Raw genomic sequence first — 23,907 nt, 5'->3', positions numbered from 1 at the left:
CTGGATTATTTTATTTTTGCCCCTGTACTTCCCGAATATTTCCCTCCCCTCTCCCTCCCCCACTTGGATCCGGGAGGAGAAAAGTTTCTTTCTGGAGATATATATATCTATATATCGGCGCCTATCGCGACATCCCCGCCCCGGGCACGGCCCCAAAAGTGTCTTTAGAGCTGCACGGGTGCCAAAAACGCGCCTCTAATTAAGTCCCCGCGCAATTAGTGGGGCCCATTAGCGGGAAATGCCCCGCGGATCGGTGCTAATAAATATTTCTAATACTTAAAGATGCTCCTGAAGGGCTGGGACGGTTTTTATTTTAACCCCAAACCGGGAAAATGTGGGCCGCGTCTCCCCCCCTTCTTCCCAGGCATTAAAATAATAGTAGTTATTATTATTATTATTATTATTATTTATTTATTTATTTATTTATTTATTTATTTAATATTATTATTATTCCGAATCCAGACCCCAATCCAGGATTAAAATAAACCTTTTCCCACCTCAAACCGTCGCCTCCCCAAGATAAATTTGCAAAAAAACATCGAGGTGGAAAATAAAGTTAAAAAAGGAAAAGGGGGGGAGGATTTTTAATCGCGGGGGGGGGAGGGGGTTTATCACACCCCCCCCTCCCAGCCCTTTTCCTCCTCCGAAATGAGTCTTTTTGGGGCGAAATCCAGGGGGTTTGGAATTTTTTCAGCCTCCCGGGAGCGGGTCGGGGCTGATTCCACCCCCCCTTACGGCAGAGCAGGAGTCAAAAATGGAATTAAAAAGCCATTAAAAATCATTTTACAGCCTCAGAAAAAACCCGAAGCCCACCCCCCCTTCCTGCACCTTTTTTTTGGGGTCACCCCGGCAGCTCCCGGAGGTTGAGACCACCCAGAGCCCCTTTTTTCCCCCCCAAAAAAGTGCCTTTTGTCCCCCTGTCCGGGCCGGGGTCACGACCCGGAGCCAACCTGGACATAAACACTTCCCGGGCCCTTCTGCAAATATTTAGAGGCACTTCCAAGGAACCCGGGATGGGACTGGGAGGATTTCAGGGAATTTGAGGGGTTTTAGAGGGTCGGGGAGGTTTTTTTATCTGGGTTTTTTATCTCCTCCTGCGCGGGGACGGGGAGAAATAGGGAGAAAAAACAGGGATAACGAGGGAGGAAACCGAGAATTCGACGGGGATAAACCAGGAATATAAGAGGAAATAAAAGGGGGATGAAATAGGGATTAAATGGGGGATAAAATCAGGATGAACCGGGAATAAAACAGCAATAAAAGAAGGAGAAAACAGGAATAAAAATAAGAGTAAAATAGGAATAAAAATAAGAGTAAAATAGGAATAAAAGCGCAGGGGGGGTGTCTAAACGCGGGGGTTTGGTGGGGTTTTAAGCGAGGGTGAAGCAGCCGGGAGGTGTTTAAATATAATAATAATAAATATAAAGGTGTGGGGGTCAATCCTGCGGGTTTGGGGGGTGCACGCGGGGCTGTCCCTGCCTTTATCCCTCCGGCTGCGGGGCTCTGCCTCTTAATTGTCCCCACAAAAACGGGCCGTAATTACGAATGATCATTAAAAAACGCAGCTCGCGGGGTCTCTCTGCGCCCGGAGCGGCTCCAGGGGTAAAAACGCCCCCGTAGAAACCCGATTTGGGGTTAAAAACCCCCGCTCGGGGAAGGAATAAATGTGTTTTTTTGGAGAAATCCACCTCTTCTGCCCGCGGTTTTATACCCGGGGAGGGGATTGGGAGGCTTTAATCCGCAGGTTTATTCAATAATAATAATAATAATAATAATAATAATAATAATAATAATAATAATAATAATAATAATAATAATAATAAATAGAAGAATCCCCACGAATTCCCGACTCGCCCTTCCGGCTTGTTCAAGCTTCCCATTGCCCAATCAGGGAATTAATTGGGAGTAAATGAAGAGAGGGCCGGGGCTGGGGGGTGAAGGGGAAGTGGCAGCAGCTTCTGGGTGAGGGGAGAAAGACTTGAGGGGGTGTCCCGGCCATAAATTACCTCTCGTTCCCCACTTTCCAGGAGCCTTTTCGGGGCTAAAAATCGGTATTTTGTGGGCTCAGGGCCGGGCTTGGGGGGGCTTTGGAGGGGCCGCTCCAAAATAACCCTCCCGGGGTTGTTTTGTTGTTCCTCCTCCCCCCAAAAATCGAGGGGTTCTGCCAAGAAAAAGGGGGCTTTGCCCCTTTTTTGCCCTTAATTCCCCCCAGAATCAGACGGGGAAGGAGCCCCCCGAGCCTGGCAGGGCTGGGGTTGAGTGGCAGCTGCCAGAGCAACCCGGCCGGGAGGGATAAAGGAGATAAAAAAAACCCATAAAAGCGGCCCAAGTTGGGTGAAATCCTTTCCCCCCAAAGCCCCCGACATCCCCGACGGGAGAAATAAAACTTCCCGGCCCTGCGGGGTGATGGTTTTTCCCCGAGCGGGGTGAGGAGGGGGAGGAAAAACGAGGCATTAAAAGGTGTCACCGGGGCAGGAAAATCCTGGGGAATAAAGGGGGGGAAAAGCCAGAAAAAAGCGGAAAATCCAACTTTTCTTCGGGAGATAACGATGAAATGTCCCTTTTGGGAGGCGGGGAGGGGGGCAGGGGGGTGTCCCCCCTCTCCCTCCGCTGGATCCCAGTTTATCCACGACACGGGGTGGGAATTTTGGCGACGCGTTTGTTGGATTAGAGAGCGAGGAAAACCCTCAGTTAAGACACGGGAGGGAGAAAAGTTCATCGTTTCCAAAGCGGGGTTTAATTCCCTCCGCGGAGAAGGGATGATTTATTTCTTGGCCCATTATTTATTTTTCGCTCGCTCCGCCGGCCTGGAGCGCGTCCCGGGCGCGCCTGGTTTCCAGGAAAGAGGGAAAATCCGCCCCAAAACACCCCCGAGACGCCTTTTCCCCCCTCCCTCCAAACAAAAACGAGAACCCGGACGCGCCGAAGAAACACCCAAACAAACCAGGAGAGAAAAAAACAGAAATAAAAGGCGATATTTAAAAAAAAATCGCCACCAGCTTGTTAAAGGAAACCCGAGTCTTTCCCCTTAAAAAAAAATAAAATAAAAAATTAAATAAATAATAATAATAATAATAAATCCCCAAAATGTTTAGCTTGGTACCTTGCCCATCCAAATTAATCACGGCGACGGATTAGGAAGTGCATAAAACTCTGGATAATGATATAGGAGAGGACAATAAATAAAAGTTGCGCCGCGGAGGTGCTGTCAGGGCCGGGGCGAGCCCGTAACTCACTCGTTTAACCCCGGGCGCGTGGTTTGGCTTTTAATTCCAATTAACAGCGGAGAGGGGAACGCTCCGAACCCGCGAGGAAATGGGGGGAAGGAGCCGGAACCCCCCGAGCTCAACAGGAGAGCCCTGGGGCGACAAAAACCGCGACAGCGCCAAAAAAAAGGGGATGGGGATGGGGAAGGGGGGGAGGCAAACGCATTTCCAGCGCGTAAAAAACGCCATAAAAAAGTTCTCATCGAGCCGAGGCCGCTGTTATCTCCCCAAAGCGTCTCCGGAGCTGTTATTTCCCCTTTTTTTTTGTGTGTGTGTGTGTTTTCCTTCCTAACAGGCAATACAGGAAGCTCATTTTCGCAGCCTGCTGATGGAAATTTAAGAGGAGCTGCCGTTCCTCGGAGCCTCCGGATACAAAGACTTTCCTGGCGGTTCTATGCTGGGTTGGTTGGGTGGGTTTATTTTCCTTTCTTTCCCTTTTTTATTGGCGTTTAAACCCTCCGCGAAACGACTCTGCCGCCCCCTGAACCCCCCGAGTCCTCGGCGAAGGTACTTAAAGAGAAGAGGGGGAGAAAGAAAGAAAGGCGGAATCACATCAAATCGAGCCCAAGCTGCGAAAAGGAACCGGCAGGAAAAAAAAAAAAAAACTTATCAGGGGGAACTTCAAAACAAATTGGACTCGAAGGACATAAAAGAGGAGATAAAAAAGCAGCCCCGGCCTCAGATGTTAATTCGAGCCTCCAGAAACACGTTGTTGAGGGAGTTTTATAGCCCAATAATCAGAGTAAAGCGAATTATCCGAGCCCTGAACAATGGGGGGGGCACCTCTGGGGGTGCCAGGGCCGGGCTGGGACGCGGAGCCACCGGGGCTGAGGAACCTCCGGGGCAGCATTTCCTGCCTCCGTCCACCCCCGGAGCTGCCCCGGGGTCTGTCCGTCCGTCTGTCCCCGCCGGACACACCCGGGGTTATTTTTAACATCGCTGCCCCCTCCCCGCCACCCCCCGCTCCCATTTGCATCCTGATTTTCCCCTCCCAGAAACTTTCAGGGGCTCCTTTTTTATTTTTTTTGGCTCTGCTTTAACCTCTTTTATTATTATTAGTGGTAGGATCATCATTATTATCATTATCATTATGATTATTATTATTTTATTTTCAAGTATTAACCCTTTTTTTTAAAAAAATCGTATTTTTTTAAATAAAAAGCGTTACGCCCGGCCTCTAAATTTTTAATTAATTTATTATTTTTTTTTATAATCCTGCCGTGGGAATTACTCACGTGCCAGGGGGGGGGGGGACCCACTCCCGGACCGGCCGCGAGGTCGAGGCATCTCTGAGAGGAAAAGAAGGGGGAAGAGGAGAAGTTTGGCCGCCACTTCACCCTTCTCCTCTCCCCTTTATTTTCTTTTTTTTTTCCTCCGGGGGGGTTATTTTTGGCCGGGCGGACAATACCAGCACACGCATCGCATCTGCCCCGGCTCCCCTCCCTTCGCCCTCCCCCCCCTTCTCCCAGGACACCCCCCGCGCTCCGCCAAAAACCCACAAAGGCTCGGGCCGGGTGTCCGCGGCCAGCGCGGGGACATCCCCGGCCGAGCCCGCGGGTCAGGAGGGCTCGGGGTCACTCCGCTGCCTCCAACGGAGCCGCTGCCACAGAAAAGTTGCCCTTTCCGTGAACCCGCTTTCGCCGTTTACCCGAACTTCAATAAACTTTTCTTTCAGCCTCTCTACGTGGAGGCGTCAAGAGGCTAAAAAAAAAAAAAAAAAAAAAAAAGAAGGGACCGGCTTTGGGGCTGCTTTGCAGCAGGGACAGACGTTTTTTCCTCCCCTTTCCCTCCCCTCTCCCGGTTTATCTTTGGTTTGTTATTTTAATTTTTTGATTTCTCCTTTTTTTTTTTCCTTTTTCCCGCCCCTTCTTTCATTTTTTATTTTTTTTTTCCCCTCTATATTTCCCTTTCTCCCTTTATTTCTCTATTTTCCACCTTATTTCTCTCCCCCCCAATTTCCCTTCCCCCTTTATTCCCCTATTCCCCCCTTATTTCCCTCCCCTCTTTATTTCCCTATTCCCCCCTTATTTCTCTCCCCCAATTTCCCTTCCCCCTTTATCTCCCTATTCCCCCTTAACTCCCTTCCTCCTTTATTTCCCTTTCCCCCTTTATTTCTCTATTCCCCCCTTATTTCTCTCCCCCAATTTCCCTTTGCCCCTTTCTTTCCATATTTCCCCATTTCCCCCCTTATTTCTCTCCCGCCAATTTCCCTTCCTCCTTTATTTCCCTCTCCCCCTTTATTTCTCCATCTCCCCCTTATTTCTCTTGCCCCTTGATTTCCCTTTCCCCCGTATTTCCCCCATTTCCCCCTTATTTCTCTCCCCCCAATTCCCCTTCCCCCTTTATTCCCCCCTTATTTCTCTCCCCCTTTATTCCCCCCTTTTTTCTCTCCCCCTTTATTCCCCTCCCTCCTTTATTCCCCCCTTATTTCCCTTCCCCTTTTGCTTCCCTCTTCCCCCCCTTATTTCCCCTTTCTCCCCTTATTTCCCTCCCCCCCATTTCCCACCTTTATTTCCCTTTTCTCCCTTTATTTTACCTTTTCTCTCCCTTTCATTCCCCCCTTTTTTCCCCTCCCCATTTCCCCCTTCCCCGCCTCTCTCCCACATTTCCCCTCTCCCCCCGAATTCCCCCCTGGAATCCCGGCCAGGCCTGAGGAAGATGAGGGTCCTCCCCCCCCCCAGCACCCCAATTCCACCTCCCCCCGGCTTAGGAGGGGAAAAAAGGGAGACACAACCCCCCAACAACCAAAAACCCCTATCCCACTACTCCGAACCCCAAAATCCCCCCAAAAAACACAGGGAGAAACCCAACCTGGGGCGCTGCTCCTTCCTCCCCACCCTCCTCCTCCTCCTCCTCCTCCTGGCTCCGGCCCAGCCCCGAGGACATTTTGGGGGGCCTGCCCTTCCTCACCCCCCTCCCAGCACCCGGGGCTGCCCTTTCCTGCTTTTTTCCCCGCTTTCCTGCTTTTTTCCCCTCTTTCCTGCTTTTTTTCCCCACTTTCCTGCTTTTTTCCCCTCTTTCCTGCTTTTTCCCCCCCTCTTTCCTGCTTTTTTCCCCCATTTTCCTGCTTTTTTCCCCCACGTTAAACCTGAATTTCTCCCCTCCCTGGCGCCTTTCCCCCCCTTTTTTCCTCCCTTTTTCCTTGGATTTCTTCCCCATAAAAGAGGATTTTAAAGCCCCTACCCCCCCCCCGCCCCCTCCCCCTCGTTTACTGCTCGTATTTATATTATCTATTTAATTTTTTTTCCTGTTTTTTAGGGCAGGGTTTTTCTCTGCCTTCCCCAATTCAGCTGTCCGAGGGCTCGGAAAAAAGCCCCAAATCCCCCCAGCTGGCTCCCGACATCTTTCCCCCGCTCCGGGCAGGAAATGTTTGACCGGGAGGAAGGGAAACGCGTCCTCCGGTTCCGTTTGATCCCTCCAGCCTCGTCTTTGTACGAGTATCACCAAAGCGGGACGCGAAAGGAGGGAGGGGGGGGGGAGTAAAAATCATAATAATAAACAAAAAGCTGATGAGCTGAATCCCCGAACTCCCCCCGGGATAAAGGAGAACCCGCTCCCCGCGCCACGAACGCGGCCCCGGCTCTCACAAAGGGGGGAGAGGCCGCGATTTGTTTAATGGCAGCTTTAAATCGACGCCGGAGGGAGAGGAAAAAAAACATAAATAAAGAGGATAAACCCCAAATCGAGGCGCCGGCGGAGCCTCCCCCCCTCCGGGAACCCCGGGCTGGGAAAAGGGGGGGCACTCCCAGCGAGGCCTCCCCTCTCCCGCCGCTGGTTCCAGCCCCAAACTCGCCCAAAGCCAGGCCTAAAATTGAGAATAAAAAGCAAAGCCGGGCTCAGCCTCGTCCCCTCATCGCGCTCCCCCTTCCCCGCCCGCCCAGGGAAGCCCAGACCCCAAATTTTGGGGGGGAAAGGGGGAGAACGCAGATTCCCCCCCCCCAAATCTCCCCCCCCTGCTGCCAATTTGCTGCCTCCAAAGGCCGGGAGCGATAAATTACAGTTATTAGCGCGATTGCCGCCCTTATTATTCCCATTATTGTTATTGTTATTAGCAGTATTATTGTTAGTATTATTATTATTATTATTATTATTTAACAGCCTTTTCATCGCCTGGCAAAATTCAATCCGGGGCTCGCGGCCGCGACAGCGAGGGCAAAAAATCACAGCCGTCATCATCATTATTCTCCTTACTAATTATCCTCGATAATAACGCCGCTAAAAAACACCACGAGGCCAAAACGTTCCGAGCGGGGAGAGGAGCCAAACCCGGGCAATTTCCCGCGAGGGCGGAAAAGAAAATAATAATAATAATAATAATAAAAAAAAAGAGGCACGACTGGAAGCTGCTCCGGCCTGAAAGCCCCGATTTCCCCTTTTATTTGGGTTTGTTTGGGGTTGTTTTTTTTTTTAGCCCCGTATTTACAGGTTGGGAGGGTCCGAGGTTTTTGTGATGTCACAAAAATGTGGAGTTGGGAGTTCTCCTTAAGCTTGGCTTAAACTGAACTTAAGCAGCAGCTGGCGCACATGGTTCCCGCTGCACATTGTCCCAGCGTTTTCTTACCCTGATTATTAGTATTATCATTATTATTATTATTATTATTACTATTAATTTTGGGCGGGCTGGGAGGGAGAGAAGGGGTGGAGGGGGGGGGGGGGGGGGAGGGAGGATAAAATAAGGCACCAGACGTAAAAGTAAAACTAATTCACACTGACCGGTTTATTGAACACTGGGACCGTCACAGACACACTAAAACTCTTTATTGCAAGTTTACAACGAGAGCATGGGGGGGAAAAAATCAGTCCAAGAACACAAATAACCACGACAAAAAACCCTAAACTACGGACTTTTGGAAACCTTCTGCCGCCTTTTTTTTCTTATTTAATTTTTAAATAGGTCTCTCTGTCTCTCTCTCGCTCCCCTTTCCCTTCTCGGTTCCTCGGCACAGACTCGTCCACCCCCCGTGTGCCCTTTCGTAGCTGCTTTTTGTTTGTCTTCCTCCCCCCCCAATCCTGATTTTTAAGGTTTGTTTTCCCCCCTCTCCACGCCGCTACAAAAGAACTTCGGGGCTCCCACACTCGTCGTGCGTTTGCAACGCGGAGAGGGGGGAAAAAAAACCCCTATATTCGCCTTTTTTTTGTTATTTTATTGTCGTTATTTGCTCGTTTTCTGCCGTCAAGATTAGCAGCGTTTCTCCACGAAATTCGCCCGAGAGAACATCTCCCTCTTCCTCCCCCCCCCCGCCCTGCCCTCCCTCCCCATCCCCCCCTCCCCACCTCCGGCTTTTAAAAATAAATAAACCCCCTGAAAGGGCGTTAAAAAGAAAAAAAACCCACCCTGCAGGTGCAGACACCTGGCCTCATGCTATCTGACATGCATCTAAAGGGCCGTCGCTTGGTTTTGTTTTTGGTTTTTTTTTTAATATATACTCACGGGGGGAGGAGGAAAAATAATAATAATAATAATAATTATTAGAATTAAAAAAAAAAACAAGCTACGAGAGGGAGGAAGAAGGGAGGGGAAGGGGGGGGAAGGGGGGGCAAAGAACCAAAATATATATATATCTATATATATTAGATTCTATAAATAAAGCCGAGTCCCTGGAGCGCGGGGCCGGGGGGGTTTTATAACCTGGTGATATCCTCGGAGCGCGGGGCCGGGGTGGTCACCGGGGGCAGCTCCTCGCCCGCGGCCGAGCTGGCCGGGGCCGCGGGGGCGGTGGGCGCGCTGGGCACGGCGGCCGCTGCCCGCACCTTGGTGTTGGGCAGCCTGTGGTCTTTTTTCCATTTCATCCTCCTGTTCTGAAACCAGATTTTGATCTGTCGCTCCGAGAGGCAAAGCGAGTGCGCGATCTCGATGCGGCGCCGCCGGGTCAGGTACCTGTTATAGTGAAACTCCTTCTCCAGCTCCAAAACCTGCTGCCTGGTGTAGGCTGTCCGGGATCGCTTGGGTTCGCCTCCATTGTAATTGGGATTCACTGGAAAGGAGGGGAAGGAAAAACAAAAAAAAAAAAAAAAAAAAAAAAAGAACGGAACGGAACGGAACAAAAAAAAATCCAAAAAAAATCAAATTTAAAAAAAAAAAAAAGGAAAGGAAAGGAGAAAAAAAAAAAAAAAAAAGACAAACGAACCAAAAAAATCAAAGGCACCAAAAATAAAATTTAAAAAAAAAAAAAAGAAAGAAAAAACACACAAGGAAAATCAGCGTGGATGGAGAGAGGGTCGGGAGAGGCGACTGGAGGAGCCGGGGGAGAAGAAAAAAAAAAAAAAAAAAAAGTAATAGGCTAAATAGGTAATAAAGAACTTTGGGCAGCTCAAGAGTTTCTATTCTAATAGGAAGGGGTTTCCCTGGCTCAAAAGACTGAATTATTTATGCACCCCTCACAAAGCTTTCGGAGTTTCACACATACATAACAGCCCGAGCCACATGGCTACGGCTGCCCACAGTAGCTCGGCTATAAAATTTATGGTGGGTGTAATTACCCATTCGGAGTCGTAAATCCAGTTCAATTGTGCTAACCCAAAGGCTCTCATGGAAGGGAAGGAAATAAAAAAAAAGAGAGAGAGAGAGAGCGAGAGAGAGAGAGGGAGCGAGAGGCGAGAGGGGAGCGAGCATGGTGTGAAAATAAGAGAGCGGAGAGACAGGAGAGGAAAATAAAAGTTGCATACCAGTACTGACGTGGATTTTTTTCATCCAGGGATAGACTATGGGCTGTTTGGAAGCTGTGCTGGTGGGATGGTCGGGGTTTGGCTGGTTGCAGGCTGGAGGGGCTGGGGAAGGAGTGGTGGAGGAGGTGGATAGAGCAGCCTGCTCGCAGAGCTGCTGTGCTTTCTCTGAGAGGTGTTGGCCTCCTGGAGTTTGCCCGTGTCCCCTTTGGAGCGCGGCCGGGTTGCCGGGAGCCGGGAGCCCCCCGCAGCTGAACGGGCGGTCGGGGAAGGAGGGTCGTGGCACGGGGTACAGCTCCGGGTGGTGATGCTGGTAGCTGGACTCCCTGGTCCGGCTATAATATTCCGGACTGTGGTCTGGGATGTAATTATTTTGCGAATATTCCTCGCATGGAGGAAATTTCGGATCGATGTAGTTAGAGTCCATCAAATAAGAGCTCATGATCATTAATTTCTGGAGTGGAAAATAATTTTTCTCGCTTTGTCGTTTTTCTGCTCCATAAAGCCCTCCTACTAGCTGCGACCCCGTAAAGTTACTTTCACCATGTGACATCCGCGGCCAATCACACGGGCCAGCCCAGTCCCCGGATAAGGAACCAAAAGCTCTGCAAAATGTACCCAAATTGCGGGGGGGGGCATGGGGGGGGGATGGGGAGAGAGAAATGTGGGCGCGGGGGCGCGGGGAAGGCGCGCTCCCGGAGAGAGGAGGGGGTGGGTGGGGGGTGGTGGGGGGGAATCGCCCCCCCGGGGGGCTGCTGGAAAGAGGGGGGGGGGACAGGCACGCACACAATGGGGGACCCCCCCCTCTGGGGTGGGGGGAGGGGGAGGGCGGAGGGGGAGGGGCAGCGGGGGGGTTGGGGGGTCGGGGGGCAGCAGGAACCCCTCCCCTCGCCAGCCGAGCTGGGGAGAACGAGCCCCCCCCCGGCCTTGGGGTGGGGGTGTCCGGCCCCACTGACCCCTCAACCCCCCCCCTCCCCAAATCAACCCCCCCATTTCCCCTTCCCCGCCCCTCAAGGCTGGGGAGGGGGCGGGGGCAGGTTGGGGACCCCCCCTCAGGGGGTTCATCCCCCCCCTTTCCCGCAGCCCAGCCCCCCCAGCCCGGAGGGGGGAGGGTTAAACCCCGTCCCCACCTTTTTTTGGGGGGGGGTGGGCAGTTACCTGAAGGAAGAGCCTTTTTCTGCCCCCGCCCAAAATCCCAGCCGTGGGGGAGGGGAGGGGGGGACAATCAGCGTCACGAGGGCGAGGGTGGCACTGCCCCCCACCCCCCAGACAGCGGGGGGGGACCCCCCTTTTTGCCCCCCAAACCTCCCCAGCGCGGCCTTTGGGGTGTGCGGGGGGGGATTTTTTTTTTGGGAGGGGGGGTGGGAGAAACCCCCCCCCCTTCCCTCGGCCCCCAGGGAGGGGGGGGGGGGGGGACACAACCCCCCGAGCGGCAGCCCCGGGGCCCTCCCTCGCCCCCGGGCCCGGCTTTAAAGCCCTGCCCTTCCCTCCGCTCCACGGACGCGGAGCCACGTGGGATTTTTGGGGGGCAAAACCGGAGGGACGCGTTAAAAATGGCTCCCACCTTCCCCCCCCGCGCCGCAAACGGGTGTCGGCGGGTTTTTGGGGGAGAGTTCGAAACCCCCTCGATTAAAGAGGTTGTCGGGTTTGGGTTTGGTTTTTTTTTAATGATTCTTTCTCCTCTCCACCTCTGCCCGAAGAGCGGGGCAGAGCAGGGCGGTTGGGGGTATTCCCTCCTCGTGCTTGATAACAATTATAGCTGAAAATCATAGCTCGCAGGGCATTGCCATATTTTACTTGATAACAATAAAAGTGACACATAAAGTTAACTGTTTATGTTTTATTTATTAGACTAAATGTGCCAGCGGTGTCGAAGGCTTTTGGCTGGTTGTTACAGCTTTTTATGGGGTTGTAAAACGCCATAAATCAGTCACTGCGAAATGGTCGGGGCTCTTTGTGCTCTTGGCTCAGAGTTGTGTTTGCGGTGGCTGCTGTTTCTTCTGGAGACGAAAAGTAATAATGGGATTTTATTTTGATTATTATCACCCCCCCCCACGCGCGCTCACACCCCCACACACCCTCCACGATCACCGCGGAGCTTTCTGCTCCTCGCCTCTCTCTCTCTCTTTCCTCTCTCCTCTCTTTTTTTATTTTAATTATTATTAACAAGCCCTGGCAAAGCGCGAACGCCGCGGTGGAAATCCAGCACCTTGAAGCCAATGACATCAGCGGGGTCGGAGGGTTTAATTAGGGCAGCGCTGGCAATTAAAGGAAAGCAGAACTTTCCAAGGCTCTGGCATCGCCCATATATTCCCCTAGAGACGAATTTGTGACTGGGCAACGCTCACACAAATTCGAGTCTACAGGGTACATATAGGCGACGGGGAGGGTTTTTTGGGGGGGCTCAGCCCCCCCCGCGTCTCTTTGGGCACCGGGACATGGGGCGAGGCGTTTTTTTTTCCCCCCCCTTTATTGGGGTTTTTTTGGGGAGGAGTGTGGGGGGGGGAGGGTTTATTGGCGGGTGATTCGCGGGGCTTCGCTAATTGCTGGCCCCGCGCCCCGGCAGAGCCCGCCCGCCCCTTCCGAAAGTTGTAAATCCCCGGAATTCCAGGGAAAAAACGCCTCTGGATGGACCCACGGGAGGCGAAATCCTTGTTCTCCCCTCGGAGGTTTGGGGGTGAGGGAGTGAAGGGGGATGGGGAGGAAAAAAACAGCAACAACCGCAAAAACCACCACCAAAAAAAACCCCCAAAAGACGCGAACAGAAACGTCTCCCGGAACCCAAAACATTGATTTAAATATATCCAATAAATTCCCTTTCTCCAGCGATACTTCATCCTGCCCGAACACCTCAGCCTCATGCAGGGCTCTGACATTTATAGTTCAGACTGATGCAACAACTTTATTCCAAGGCTGAGGGAATATTGAATAAAGATGGAGAGTTAATAAAGTAATTTTTACCTACGCACGTTCCCCCCTCCCCTTCCCCTTCCTCAATAGATGGCTTCAATAAGCAGCAGCAGAATAAATAAATATCCACAGGTAGTTCTCTTAAGGACGGGTTGGATGGGTTTTCTCTGAAGGGCGCTGGAGGTTTAAAAATAAAAATTAAAAATAAAAAAAATAAAATAATAATAATAATTTTAAAAAAAAAAGGGAAATAAAGCACGACCCAACCAGGCAGGAATCAAAGCATTAAAAAAAATAATAAATAAATAAATCAAGGCGTGAAGGTCACAACCTGGGCGCTCTTTCTCTCTTTCTCAGTGGGCAAACACAACTTTCCTTGCCCCGTCCTCATCCCCCAGTCCCACCCAAAACCTCCTTGGGAGGACTCGCTTCTCTTCCCCATCTCCCTCCCCCCCCCCCTTGTCTCTTGAGGGAGGGGTGTCCGGATTTCTGACCAATACATTCATTTATTTTCTTTTTTTAAAGAGAGAAATCCCCAGGATTTGTTACCGACGCAGCCCCCCAAAAAATCCAATTTCCCCCTTTTTATGGCCGGGGGATTCACCTCCTCCCCCCTCCCTCTGGCTCTTTCAGAGCTGTGCCCCTCTCCCGAAGGCTTTGAATTTGTTATTTATTTAATCCCCACTCCTTTTTATTTTTTTTTCCCCTTTCCCCCCCCTCTGTAAAATAAGTCTGCGGGGACGTGTGAAGAATAGTTGTACAAGAATCTGGCTCTTTTGTCTATAAAGCCGCCCTCCCACCGCTCTCCATCCCTCGTCCCCCACAACCGCGGCCAGAAACACTTCGGGAGGGACAAAACCCCCCCCGGAACGGCGGAGAAAATAAGGCGAAAAATCCAAATAATCCCATTTCGGGCGTTATTTAAGGGATTATTTCACTGCTAGGCGGGCTGAGGGCCGCGGAATATGGACCCGGGGACGTTTTGTGTTGTTTTTTTGGGTTTTTTTTTTTAAGTACAAAGCGGCTTTTTGACAGCGCGGGGAAGAAAAATCCGCGGCATTGTCTCTGCGGATTCATTGTGCGCGGCATTTCCATACTGACCGGGCCGTAACCTGTCCCGCGGCCCATTAGCAATCTGTGCTTCCCAGGAAAAAATGAAGTACCTTTCTGCCGGGGGGGTCGGCAGCCCGGGCTGCGGGAGAATAGGGGGGGAAAACGGGGCGAAAAAAAGCTGGCGGAGGGTGAACTCTGCCTCCTCCTCCTCCTCCTCCTCGGGGTGCGGGTTTGGATTCCCAGCTTGTTTCCAAGCTATAAATACATATATTTTTACGTTTTGGTTATTTTTTTTTATTTTTTTTCTTTACTATTGGGCTCTCCCCGCCCCAGGCAATGACACGTAATTAATTAATTTCTTTTTTTTATTATTATTTTATTTGCCTACAACTTGCAGGCAGAGCTGGCGAAGGAACCCTTTTTTTCTTTTTTTTTTCTTTTTTTTTTTTTTTTTTGTCCCGTCCTGATGCAAATCCGCGAGGTCTAATTTATGCAAAGAAATATGCAAATGTTTAATTGATTTTTTTTTTCCCTTCCTCCCCCCCCCTCCTCCCTTCCTCTCCTTTAAATCTGTTGTCAGCCAAAGTAATGAATCGGCCTAAAACGATTTTAATAAGCGGAGCCCGTCACCCCCCGCCCCAACCTCCGCGGGTTTTTTATTTGCTTTTTGGAGCCTCTTCTTCCCTCCGAGAGAGAAAAAAAAAACCAACCTAATAACGTAAATATTTATCCCCTTCCCTTTTGGCGAAAGGGCTGGAAATAAAATATGCAAAGCAGCGTCTTCACCCCCTCCCTTCCCCCCCCTCAACCCCAACCGACCCCCACCCCTTCTCACCCCACCCAGGAATTCAATTTTCTTCAAATCTCGTTGAAAGTGGCTTTTTAAAAAGTGGGCGCATTTTAATATTGGTTAGACAGCGTGACCTGAATTTCACCTCAACTGTTTGACTTGATCCAATAGGTCACTGCCAAGGAGTTATTGATGGGGGAACTCCATTGAAATTTCTCTCCTCACAAATGGCCTTTAGATCTTCTAGCGAGTTCAATAACTAGTTATAATGTAGAAGGGGAAAAATGAAGCCCAGAGGCAAACTAATTTGATGTTTCATTTTTATGCCGCGAGAAATTGTTGGTTTTTGTTCCTCTCTCGCCTCCCCGCTCCGGCTCCTCCAAAACGGAGGGGGAAAAGGGGGCGGGGGGGGGGGGGAAATAAAGCGAAATAAAATAAAATAAGGTAAAATAAAATAAAATAAAATTTAAAATGAGCCCCCTCCGAGGTTTGGAAAGATTCGCTGGTTTATTTCGAATTTAATTGGCACAGGTCCTTCGGCCCGGGAACTCCTCGGGACTCGGCGGAGCCCCAGCAAGAGTCAAACTTGCTGCTTGGCAGGCGACAGACTTCTCAATTCCTTTGCATTTTTATATTTTTTGTATGTTTTTGCCCTTTTTTTCCTTCTCCCCCTTTCCCCCCTCTTTTTTCCCCCGTTTCCCTCTCTCCTTCTTTCCCCCTTTTCGTTCTTTTCTCTTTCTCCCTCCTTTTCCTCTTCCTTTCTTCTCTCTTTTTTTTCCCCTTTGCTTTTCTCTCCCTTTTTTCCCCTTTACCTTTTTTCCTTTTTTTAATTTTTTTTCCTTTCCACTCCCTCGATTTTTATTTTTTTGGGTTTTTTTGTTTGTTTGTTTGTTTTGGTTTTTTTTGAGAAGCTCTCGTTCCAAACAAACCCAAACCCCGCACAACCGGGTCAGACCAATCCCCAACCTCTCCTCGGGGCCCAGATTTGTGCCGCGGCTCCACTTTTGCAGCAAATCAGCCCCTTAACGAGCCGCCCGGAGCCGGAGCCGAGCAATAACCTCGCGCTCGGGGTTTTATTTGTCTGCTGGGTCGCCCGAGTTCATGTGACCGCAGCTGGGCCCTTCCCTCGGTGGCCTTAGGGGGGGTTTTCTCCTTCACATCCATTTTCTTGGAGGCTTCAAATATTTATTTGGGTTTGTTGGGGCTGGGGGGGGTCCGAAGGGCAGAAGCGGAGGGTGATTTTTAATTGGGATTATTTACGGGAGCCGAGATTTCTCCTTGACTTTTCCTCCACCCGGGCGGCTTCCACTGACCCACCAGATAATCGCTGAACCCGGGGTTAAGTCGAAAAGAAAACACTGGGCTCGTTTTGGGGGGGGGAAAGGGCGTGTTCCGAGGGGGGAGAAAGGGAAAGTTGGAGGAGAAAGTGGCCACCGAGAGCCCATTAGCGGCCCCGGAGATGTTATTTTATGGGATGGGAACATACACAAACTCCAGGCTGATCCCTCTTGGAAGAGAGCTCCCGCTCGAGTGGCACTTAACCAGCTCTCAGCCCCTGCCAGCCTTCCTCCGGGATGTCCATATTAATAATTAACACCATTTCCCCCCCTCCCAAAACCTCCCCCAGACCCCCCCTCGGCTTTTCTGGGCTCCTCAATCCCGAGCCCACCAAGGGATTGGGCCGGGGACGAGCCGGGGGGAAAAGTTTTGTGCGGGAGGACAGGAGATAAAAACTAAAGCGGTTTTTCGGGGGGTTTGGTTTGGTTGGGGGTTTTTTTCGTCTTTTTTCCCCTAGAAAATTCATCCGGCGGCAGCTGGCGGGGGATCACACCCGGGATTTTGGGAGGGGATGGGGAATCTTTGCTGCGGGGATGGCTCAGCCCTCACCGGCGGGGACGCAGAGCCCCCGGCCCGGCACCAAAACGGGCCGGAGGGGGACAAAATAAGGGGGAAAAAACCCTCTTTTAGGTACAATTCCAGTCCTGCCAAGCGAAGACGAAGCTCCACCAGCTCTTTTTAGCCCCCTTCGCGGCTCAAAACCAACGCGGGGTCGGGTGTGGGGGGGTCGCTGCCCTCGCAGACGCCACCCAGCACGATTTAAGCCCAAAGCGCCCCAAAACCCACGTCGAAAATGCTCTTTTTTCCCCCCGCCTCGGCGTTCAAAGGATTGCTGTGAGCCAACACACCCCGAGACCCCCATTTGCCCCCTCCCGGCCCCCCCGGAGGCCGCCGGACCCTGGGCTCGATGCCCCGCTGTTCTTGAACCCCTCGGGGGTCCCTCCGGGAACAGGGGGGGCTGAGGGGCGAGGACACGCGGGTGACACGCGCGGGGGTCACCCCGGGGGGGTTTTGGGGGGTGTGGATGAAGGGCCGCGTGGTTTAAAGCCCCGGGTTTGTCGCCTTTTTAAAACCCGGAGGTTTAAAACTCTTCTCGCCCTCCTCGAGCCCCGCCCGACCCCCCCAGCGCCGCCGGCTCTCCCGGGGGGAATTCTGCTCCCAAACGGGGGGTGGGACGTGCCCTCCGCGCCCCCGGCCCGGCCGAGCCCTCGCCTGTATTTAAATATTAACGCCAAGCGCCCGACTCGTAATTAAACGAACCAATAATGATAATAATAGCAATAATGCCGCCCCGGGAAGGCGGCGCGGACACCCCGGGGACCCTTGTTAGGGGTGGGAAAGCCGGGATTTAAGGCGAGAAAAGGCTCTCCCCGCTCCCTTTAATGTTTATTTATTTTTTTGCACCAGGGTACTCTCAGTTTAATCTTTCGCGGCGCAATAAACTATTATCTTAGTTAATCCCCAAGGCGAATCCATCAAAACCTTTTAATAAAAAAGCGTCGCGTGGCTTCCGCGGGGGCCTCCAGCAACAGGGGCCGGGGAAGGGCGAGCCCCGCGTGGGGTTTTTAGTTTGATTTTTATTTTGGGGAGGGGTCTCCCTAAAAATTTCTGGCCGGGGAAAGGAGGGGAGAGGGTCCCCCCGGGCCTCGGTGGGGCCATTAGGATTCCAGAGGCATTGGGAGCGGCGGGAGCCATCACTCACGGCCCCCGGGAGCAAAAGGGAGCCGGGCTGGAACAAGAGGAGCCGCGGGGATGATAGAGAGAAACAGGCCGCCAGCATCAATCCCGACCTGATAAGAAATCGGCTGCTTCCTTGAGGGGAAAAGAAAAAAAAAAAGAAGAAGAAAAAAAGAAAAAAAAAGAAAAAAAAGGGGGGGAAAATAAGGGGGGAAAAAATAAGGGGGAAAAAACAGGAAGAAAAAATTAAAAAAAAAAAAAGAAAAAAAGGGGAAGAGAATAGAGAAAAATATATTAAAAAAATAAGGGAAGGAGGAAATAAATAAATAAATAAATAAATAAATAAATAAATAAATAAATAAATAAATAAATAAATAAATGAAAGACGAAGAAGAATCTCCCACTTCCCCTTTGGCTGGGCCATAGAGGGGGCTTTGGGGGGGGGGGGGGAAACCCCCCTCGCCTTTTCTCAACTTTAAAGACGCTCCCACCCTTTAGGGAAGCGGGGAAAGGTGGGCTGCTGGTTCTTTTCGGGGGGGAGGGGGAAAAAAAGGGATAAAAGGGGGAAGCAGCCGGAGGACGCGGCGAGGAGCAGCCTGGGAGGGTTTTTTGCCGGCGGCAGCTCCCCAAAAATCCGCTTTTGAGCCCCAAAAATCCGCCTGGAAAGCTCGCGCTGGGGGCTGAAGTGAAGGATGAGGCGCAGCTCCCGTGAAATATCGGTCTGTTCACCCTCCGCTTCCCCCCTCGCGCACGGCCCGGCCCGGTTTTTAAATCTTCCTCTTTCACCGCGATATTGCCGGGAATTAATTCCGACAAGAGGAGCCGACACAGATGGGAAGTGTCAGCTCGAGTGTGCGGGGGAATCCTTCCCCCTCTCCCGGCCTGAGAAAGGGGTTTGTGCGGCCTCGGCGAGGAGAGGGAAAAGAGCAGGAAAAGAGCAGGAAAAAGAGCAGGGAAAAGAGCAGGAAAAAGGGATTTTTTGCGGTTTTTTTGGACGTGGCCTTTCCCCTCCTCCCCAAAATCCCACCCGTGTGCTCCAGAAGAAGAACCCCCCCCTCAGAAGGGGTAAAGGGAGGGGGGAGACGCTCAGCACCCTCTTCCAGCAGGGAAACCCTTCAGCGATCCCCCCAAAATCTCTCTCAGCGCCAGAGGAGGGGGTTGGAAGCTTTGGGGGAGGGGGGTTTGTTCAAATCCCAAATTTCGGGGGGTGTTTTGAGGCGGGTTGGGGGCTGGAGTGGGATAATGACACCGGGGGGGGGTCATTATTAATTACAGACCCTCATCAAGCTCAGCCTGAAAACCCTTAATGGGCTTGAGCAGAGGGGTGCCCCCCCCCAGCCCCCCAAAATAGAAGGATGGTCCCCCCTAAACTTCGTCCCCCCCCTTCCACACCGGGGGGGACCCGCTGGAGGGTCGGGAATGGGCGAGTGGGGGGGGAAAGGCCTGAAAATCAACACGGGAATGGGAGAAGGGGAAGGAACGGGGAGGGAAAACCCTCCCGGGGCTGGTTCTTGCCAAAGGGGGGCTCGGGGGTTTTTTTGGGGGGTTCTCCCGGGGCAGAGGATGCGGTTTGGGGTGGAAAAGGGATGGGAGGGAAGAGGGAGAAGGGGGGAAGAAAGGTGGGATGTGTGGGAAGGGAGAGGGAGAGAAACAGGGAAAGGGCAAGCGGTGGAGATACAGGGAGAGGGAAGGAAGGGAGGGAACGGAGGGAAAGAGGAAAGGAAGGAGGGAGGGAGGGAAGGGAGGGAAGGAAGGAAGGGAGGGAAGAGAGGGAAGGAGAGAAAGAAGGGAGGGGAGGGAAAGAAGGGAGGGGAAGGAAGGAGAGAAGGAAGAAAGGAAGAAGGAAGAAAGGAAGAAGGGAGGGAGGAAGAAAAGAAGGAAGAAAGGGAGGGAGGGAAGGAGGGAAGGAAGGGAGGGAGGAAGAAAAGAAGGAAGAAAAGGAAGAAGGGAAGGAGGGAAGAAGGGAGGGAGGAAGGAAAGGAGGGAGGGAGGGAGGAAAGGAGGAAGGAAAGGAGGGAGGGAAGGAGGGAAGGAAGGGAGGCAGGGAGGGAAGGGATGGAGGGAAGGAAGGAAGGGAAGGAAGGGATGGAGGGAAGGAGGGAAGGAAGGGAGGGAGGGAAGGAAGGGAGGGAGGAAGAAAGGAAAGAAGGAAGGAAGGGAGGGAGGAAGGAAGGAAGGGATTGAGAGTCTTCGCCAACCCCCCGAGTCTGGCAGAAGAGATCCCGGGAATTACTGGGATTTGGGGGGGTTGGAGGGCCGGGGGGGTCCCAGAGTGGGACACGGGATGGAGGGAGAGGGAAACTGGTGTCTTGAAAACAACATTAAAATGAAGGAGAAGGAGAAGGAGAAGGAGGAGGAGGAGGAGGAGGAGGAGGAGGAGGAGGAGAAGGAGAAGGAGAAGGAGAAGGAGAAGGAGAAGGAGAAGGAGAAGGAGAAGGAGAAGGAGAAGGAGAAGGAGAAGGAGAAGGAGAAGGAGAAGGAGAAGGAGAAGGAGAAGGAGAAGAAGACAAGGAGAAGGAGAAGACAAGGAGAAGGAGGGGAAGGAGAAGATAATCAATATTACCGACTGCTGACTCCCTCCGAGTTCTATTTATTTATTTATCTTAACGCTACAGGAAACAAAGTTTCGTTTTTTGAAAGCGGCTCCTCTTGCCCGAACTCCCCCAAACCCTATAAAAATCCCTCCCGGCCGCGGATAAATCCCGGAGGTCAACGGGAGCCGCTCTGCCTCGGCTGGTGATTATTTTACTGCCGAGAGAATCACAGCAATCCGCCAAGTGCCAGGAAAACATTCCAATATTTCCGCGGCTGCTGACACTGCTGTGCGTGTCTGTGAGCACCCCCCCGGCTGTGGATGCCCGGATTTATCCACATATATCCTGGTATATCCATATATATCCATAAATACGCAGCGTCCCGCTGCCTGAAATATAAATATGGACACAGACACCGCCCGAGCGGGGGGAAAATGATGAATTAATTGTATAGAAGCCGAAATAAAGGTGGGATTTATTCGTGTTGCTTTGGTCCTTTTTTTGTTGTTGTTTTTTGTTTGGGGTTTTTTTTTCCCCCGGTAAGGAGGAGGAAAGTTGGGATAATCCCATTTGCGAATGGAATCGTGCAGTTTGTTTCCCTTTCAAGCCTTTCCTTCCGAAAAGCAGGGAAAGCGGACGGGGAGGGTGGATATTCCCGGTCCCTGCCGGGGAAAGGCGTCGTGTCTTGCCAGGAGAGAGAGAGAGAAAAAAATCTCGGTGGGTTCTCCCCCCAGCAAAGCAAAAAAAATAAAGGAAAAGAGGGGGGGGGGGGCGGGGAGGGATAAAAATAGAAATCGATAACTCGGGATTCAACTCTTGACCGGGGAAAACCCGGATCAAAACCTCATTTGATAGAAACGCGCTTGGAGGAGCGGATAATAAATCAATAAAATCAATCCATCAATAGGATGCGCGGGGCCCGGCTGCCGCCAGCGGGGTGGGGGAGGATGGAAAATGATGGTTAGAAACTCTCTCCTTCACCTCGGGGGACAAAAAAAACCCCGCACCCAGGCGACGGGCTGCTTGCTGCCCCTGCTCCAGCCGGATTTCCTCCCTCTTTTCATCCACCCTCCAATAACTCATTTATTTATTATTATTATTATTTTGTCCCCCGGACACGAGGAAATTTTATTTCCCGGAGTCATTCTCCGGGCACTTGCTTTATTTATTTATTTATTTATTTATTTATTTATTTATTTATTTATTTATTTATTTATTTATTTCCCTCCTGTCCAATTACGCCGAAATTTATTTCGCTCCTTGTTACAAAGGGAGATTTCTTATTGTTTGGGTCCCGTAATTCACACACACACCCCCCAAGACCAGCGGACCCTCTCCCGCCCTCACACGCAGAAGAGAAGCAGCTCCCGAGCTCCAATTAAACGCGAATTAGCTCGAAATTAAGCGACAATCCGAAATATCCGGAAGAAATGTCCCGGAGCCGGCATTTATTTTTAATGACCACCCCCCTCCCCATCCATCACCGAGAGGAAGAGCTCGGGAAATGAGGAAAGGGGGAAATAAAAAAGAGCCGAGTTTCGCCTCAGACGTAAAAAACTTTCATCTTTCTCCCCAAATCTTGGCCCCTCCGCGTTTCTGTCCCGACCTGTCGCGACAGGAGTGGGAAAACGTCCCCCTTTAACACCCCAAAAAGCTCTGGTGGTCTCTGAAAAGCGGGAGCTCCTCCCAAATCCCCCGGGATTCCTTCCCTGGATTTCCCCCTGGATGTTCCCGGGTTTGGGGGGATCTCGTGTTACCCCCAAAAGCGCCTTTTTAAAACGAGCCTCTCGAGGACTTCCCGGGGGGTTTTGGGGTGATGGAGGGGGGACCAGAAGGGTTCCCTGGGGGGCTTCGTTTTCCCCCCTCCCCAGGCTTGGAGCTATTTTTGGCACCTTCTTAATTTTCTGGCGCCTTTCCCCGCTTTTAACGACGGCTCAATAAACGGGATAACTCCGATTTTTAGCTTTTTTTTTTTACTTTTCCGAGCCTGCAGCACCTGAACCGGCCCGGGGTGGGGGTCGGGGGACCCCGGGGACCCCCCGGAAAAACCCGGAGGGACCTTTGTCCCACCCCCGTGGGACCATCTCGCTGCTCGGGGGAGGGGATGGGAAGAAAACGCCGATTCTTTCGGGCGCTGGGTTTTGATAAATCCTCGCGGGTGGCGTGTTGGGGTCACACCTGCCCCCCAAGGGACATCCAGAGGTGATCCATAGATCCCTGGAGGTCCCCATTGCGGGGGGGGGGCTTGGGGAGCTGCGTCTGCCCGGGGAGGGGGGGGGGAGCTCCAGTGGGATCCAGGGTGGGAATTCGTCTCCATCTCCCTCACAGAGATTAAAACTCGACCCCAAAATCCCCCTCGGCGTTGGTCCGGGTGGTCCCCGGCCCTGGCGGGAAGGAGGGGGTGCAAAAAGGGGGCAGCGAGGGCTGGGGGGGCTCCCAAGGGCTCCGCAGAAGAGGAGACCCCCCCCAGGAATCGCTAAAACGCCCCCCGGGAGCTCAGCAAGACCCTCCTGGGTCAGTGAACTGCTCCCCCCGGGGGGACTCAGCCCCCGCTGGATCCCCCCAAATTAGGGACCCTGGATAAGGGACTTTAAAAAGGGGCCTCAAATCCTGCCCCCCCCCCCCCCCCCCCGGTGTCCCCAAAAGGATCCCGGGCCCCGGGGGACTGTTCCAGTGCTGCTCCTGCTTTTGGGGGGGCTTGAGCCCCACCCAGGACTCCGGAGAGGGAATGGTTTGGGGGTCCCCGTGTCCCTACCTCTTACCCCCAAGGCTGTGCCTGCAGGGTGGGGGTCCCCGGGGTGGGGGCAGCCCCGTCCCCCCCCCTCAGGGGGGGAGCAGCATCCCCAGGGTGCTGAGGGGGGTTTAGCCCTGGCTGGCAGGGGGTCCCCACCCCTACGGGGAAGCTACTGCGGGATGCTCAGCACTCACAGAGTTACAACCCCACCCCGAACACACAGAGACCCCTCAGCACCCATAGAGCCCCCCAGAACACACAGAGACCCCCCAGAACACACAGAGACCCCCAGAACACACAGAGACCCCCCAGAACACACAGACCCCCCCAGAACACACAGAGACCCCGAGAACACACAGAGCCCCCCCGAACACACAGAGACCCCCAGAATACACAGAGACCCCCAAAATACACAGAGACCCCCAAAACACACAGAGCCCCCCAGAACACACAGAGACCCCCAGAACACACAGAGCCCCCCAGAACACACAGAGACCCCCAGAATACACATAGATGCCCCAGAACACAGAGTCGTCCAGAACACACAGAGCCCTCCCAGCACCCACAGAGCTCCCCCCCCCAGCACCCTCAGAGCCTCTTCGGCACCCACAGAGACCCCAGATCACACGGAGCCCCCCCAGCACCCACAGAGCCCACTCAGCACCCTCAGAGCCCCCTCAGCATCAATGGAGCTCCCCCAGCAACCACAGAGCCCCCCAGAACACACAGAGACCCCTGGGCACCCATAGAGCACCCTCCCCCCGAACACACAGAGGCCTCTCAACACCCACGGAGCCTCCTGGGCACCCACAGAGCCCTCCAGAGCACACAGAGACCCCTCAGCACCCACAGAGTTCCCTCAGCACCCACAGAACCCCTCCAGCATCCCCAAAGCCCCTCAGAATACACGGAGCCTCAACGCCCACAGACCCCCCTGAACAC

The 23,907-nt window shown here is 52.5% G+C and overlaps 1 protein-coding gene across 1 annotated transcript; it reads right to left on the bottom strand.

Annotated features, from left to right (window-relative positions):
• Positions 1-8,888: 8,888 nt before the first annotated feature.
• HOXC4 (homeobox C4) lies at positions 8,889-10,475 on the bottom strand. The gene is given in 3 exon segments (XM_051775029.1): positions 8,889-9,241; positions 9,933-10,451; positions 10,454-10,475. Coding segments are annotated over 3 exon segments (894 nt in total).
• Between the last annotated feature and the right edge of the window lie 13,432 nt (positions 10,476-23,907).

The sequence above is a fragment of the Manacus candei genome, unplaced genomic scaffold (genome assembly GCF_025592945.1).
Source record: "Manacus candei isolate 608988 ecotype Guabito, Panama unplaced genomic scaffold, ASM2559294v1 h1tg000244l, whole genome shotgun sequence".
NCBI lineage: Eukaryota > Metazoa > Chordata > Aves > Passeriformes > Pipridae > Manacus > Manacus candei.
This window is presented reverse-complemented; position numbering and strand designations above follow the sequence as displayed.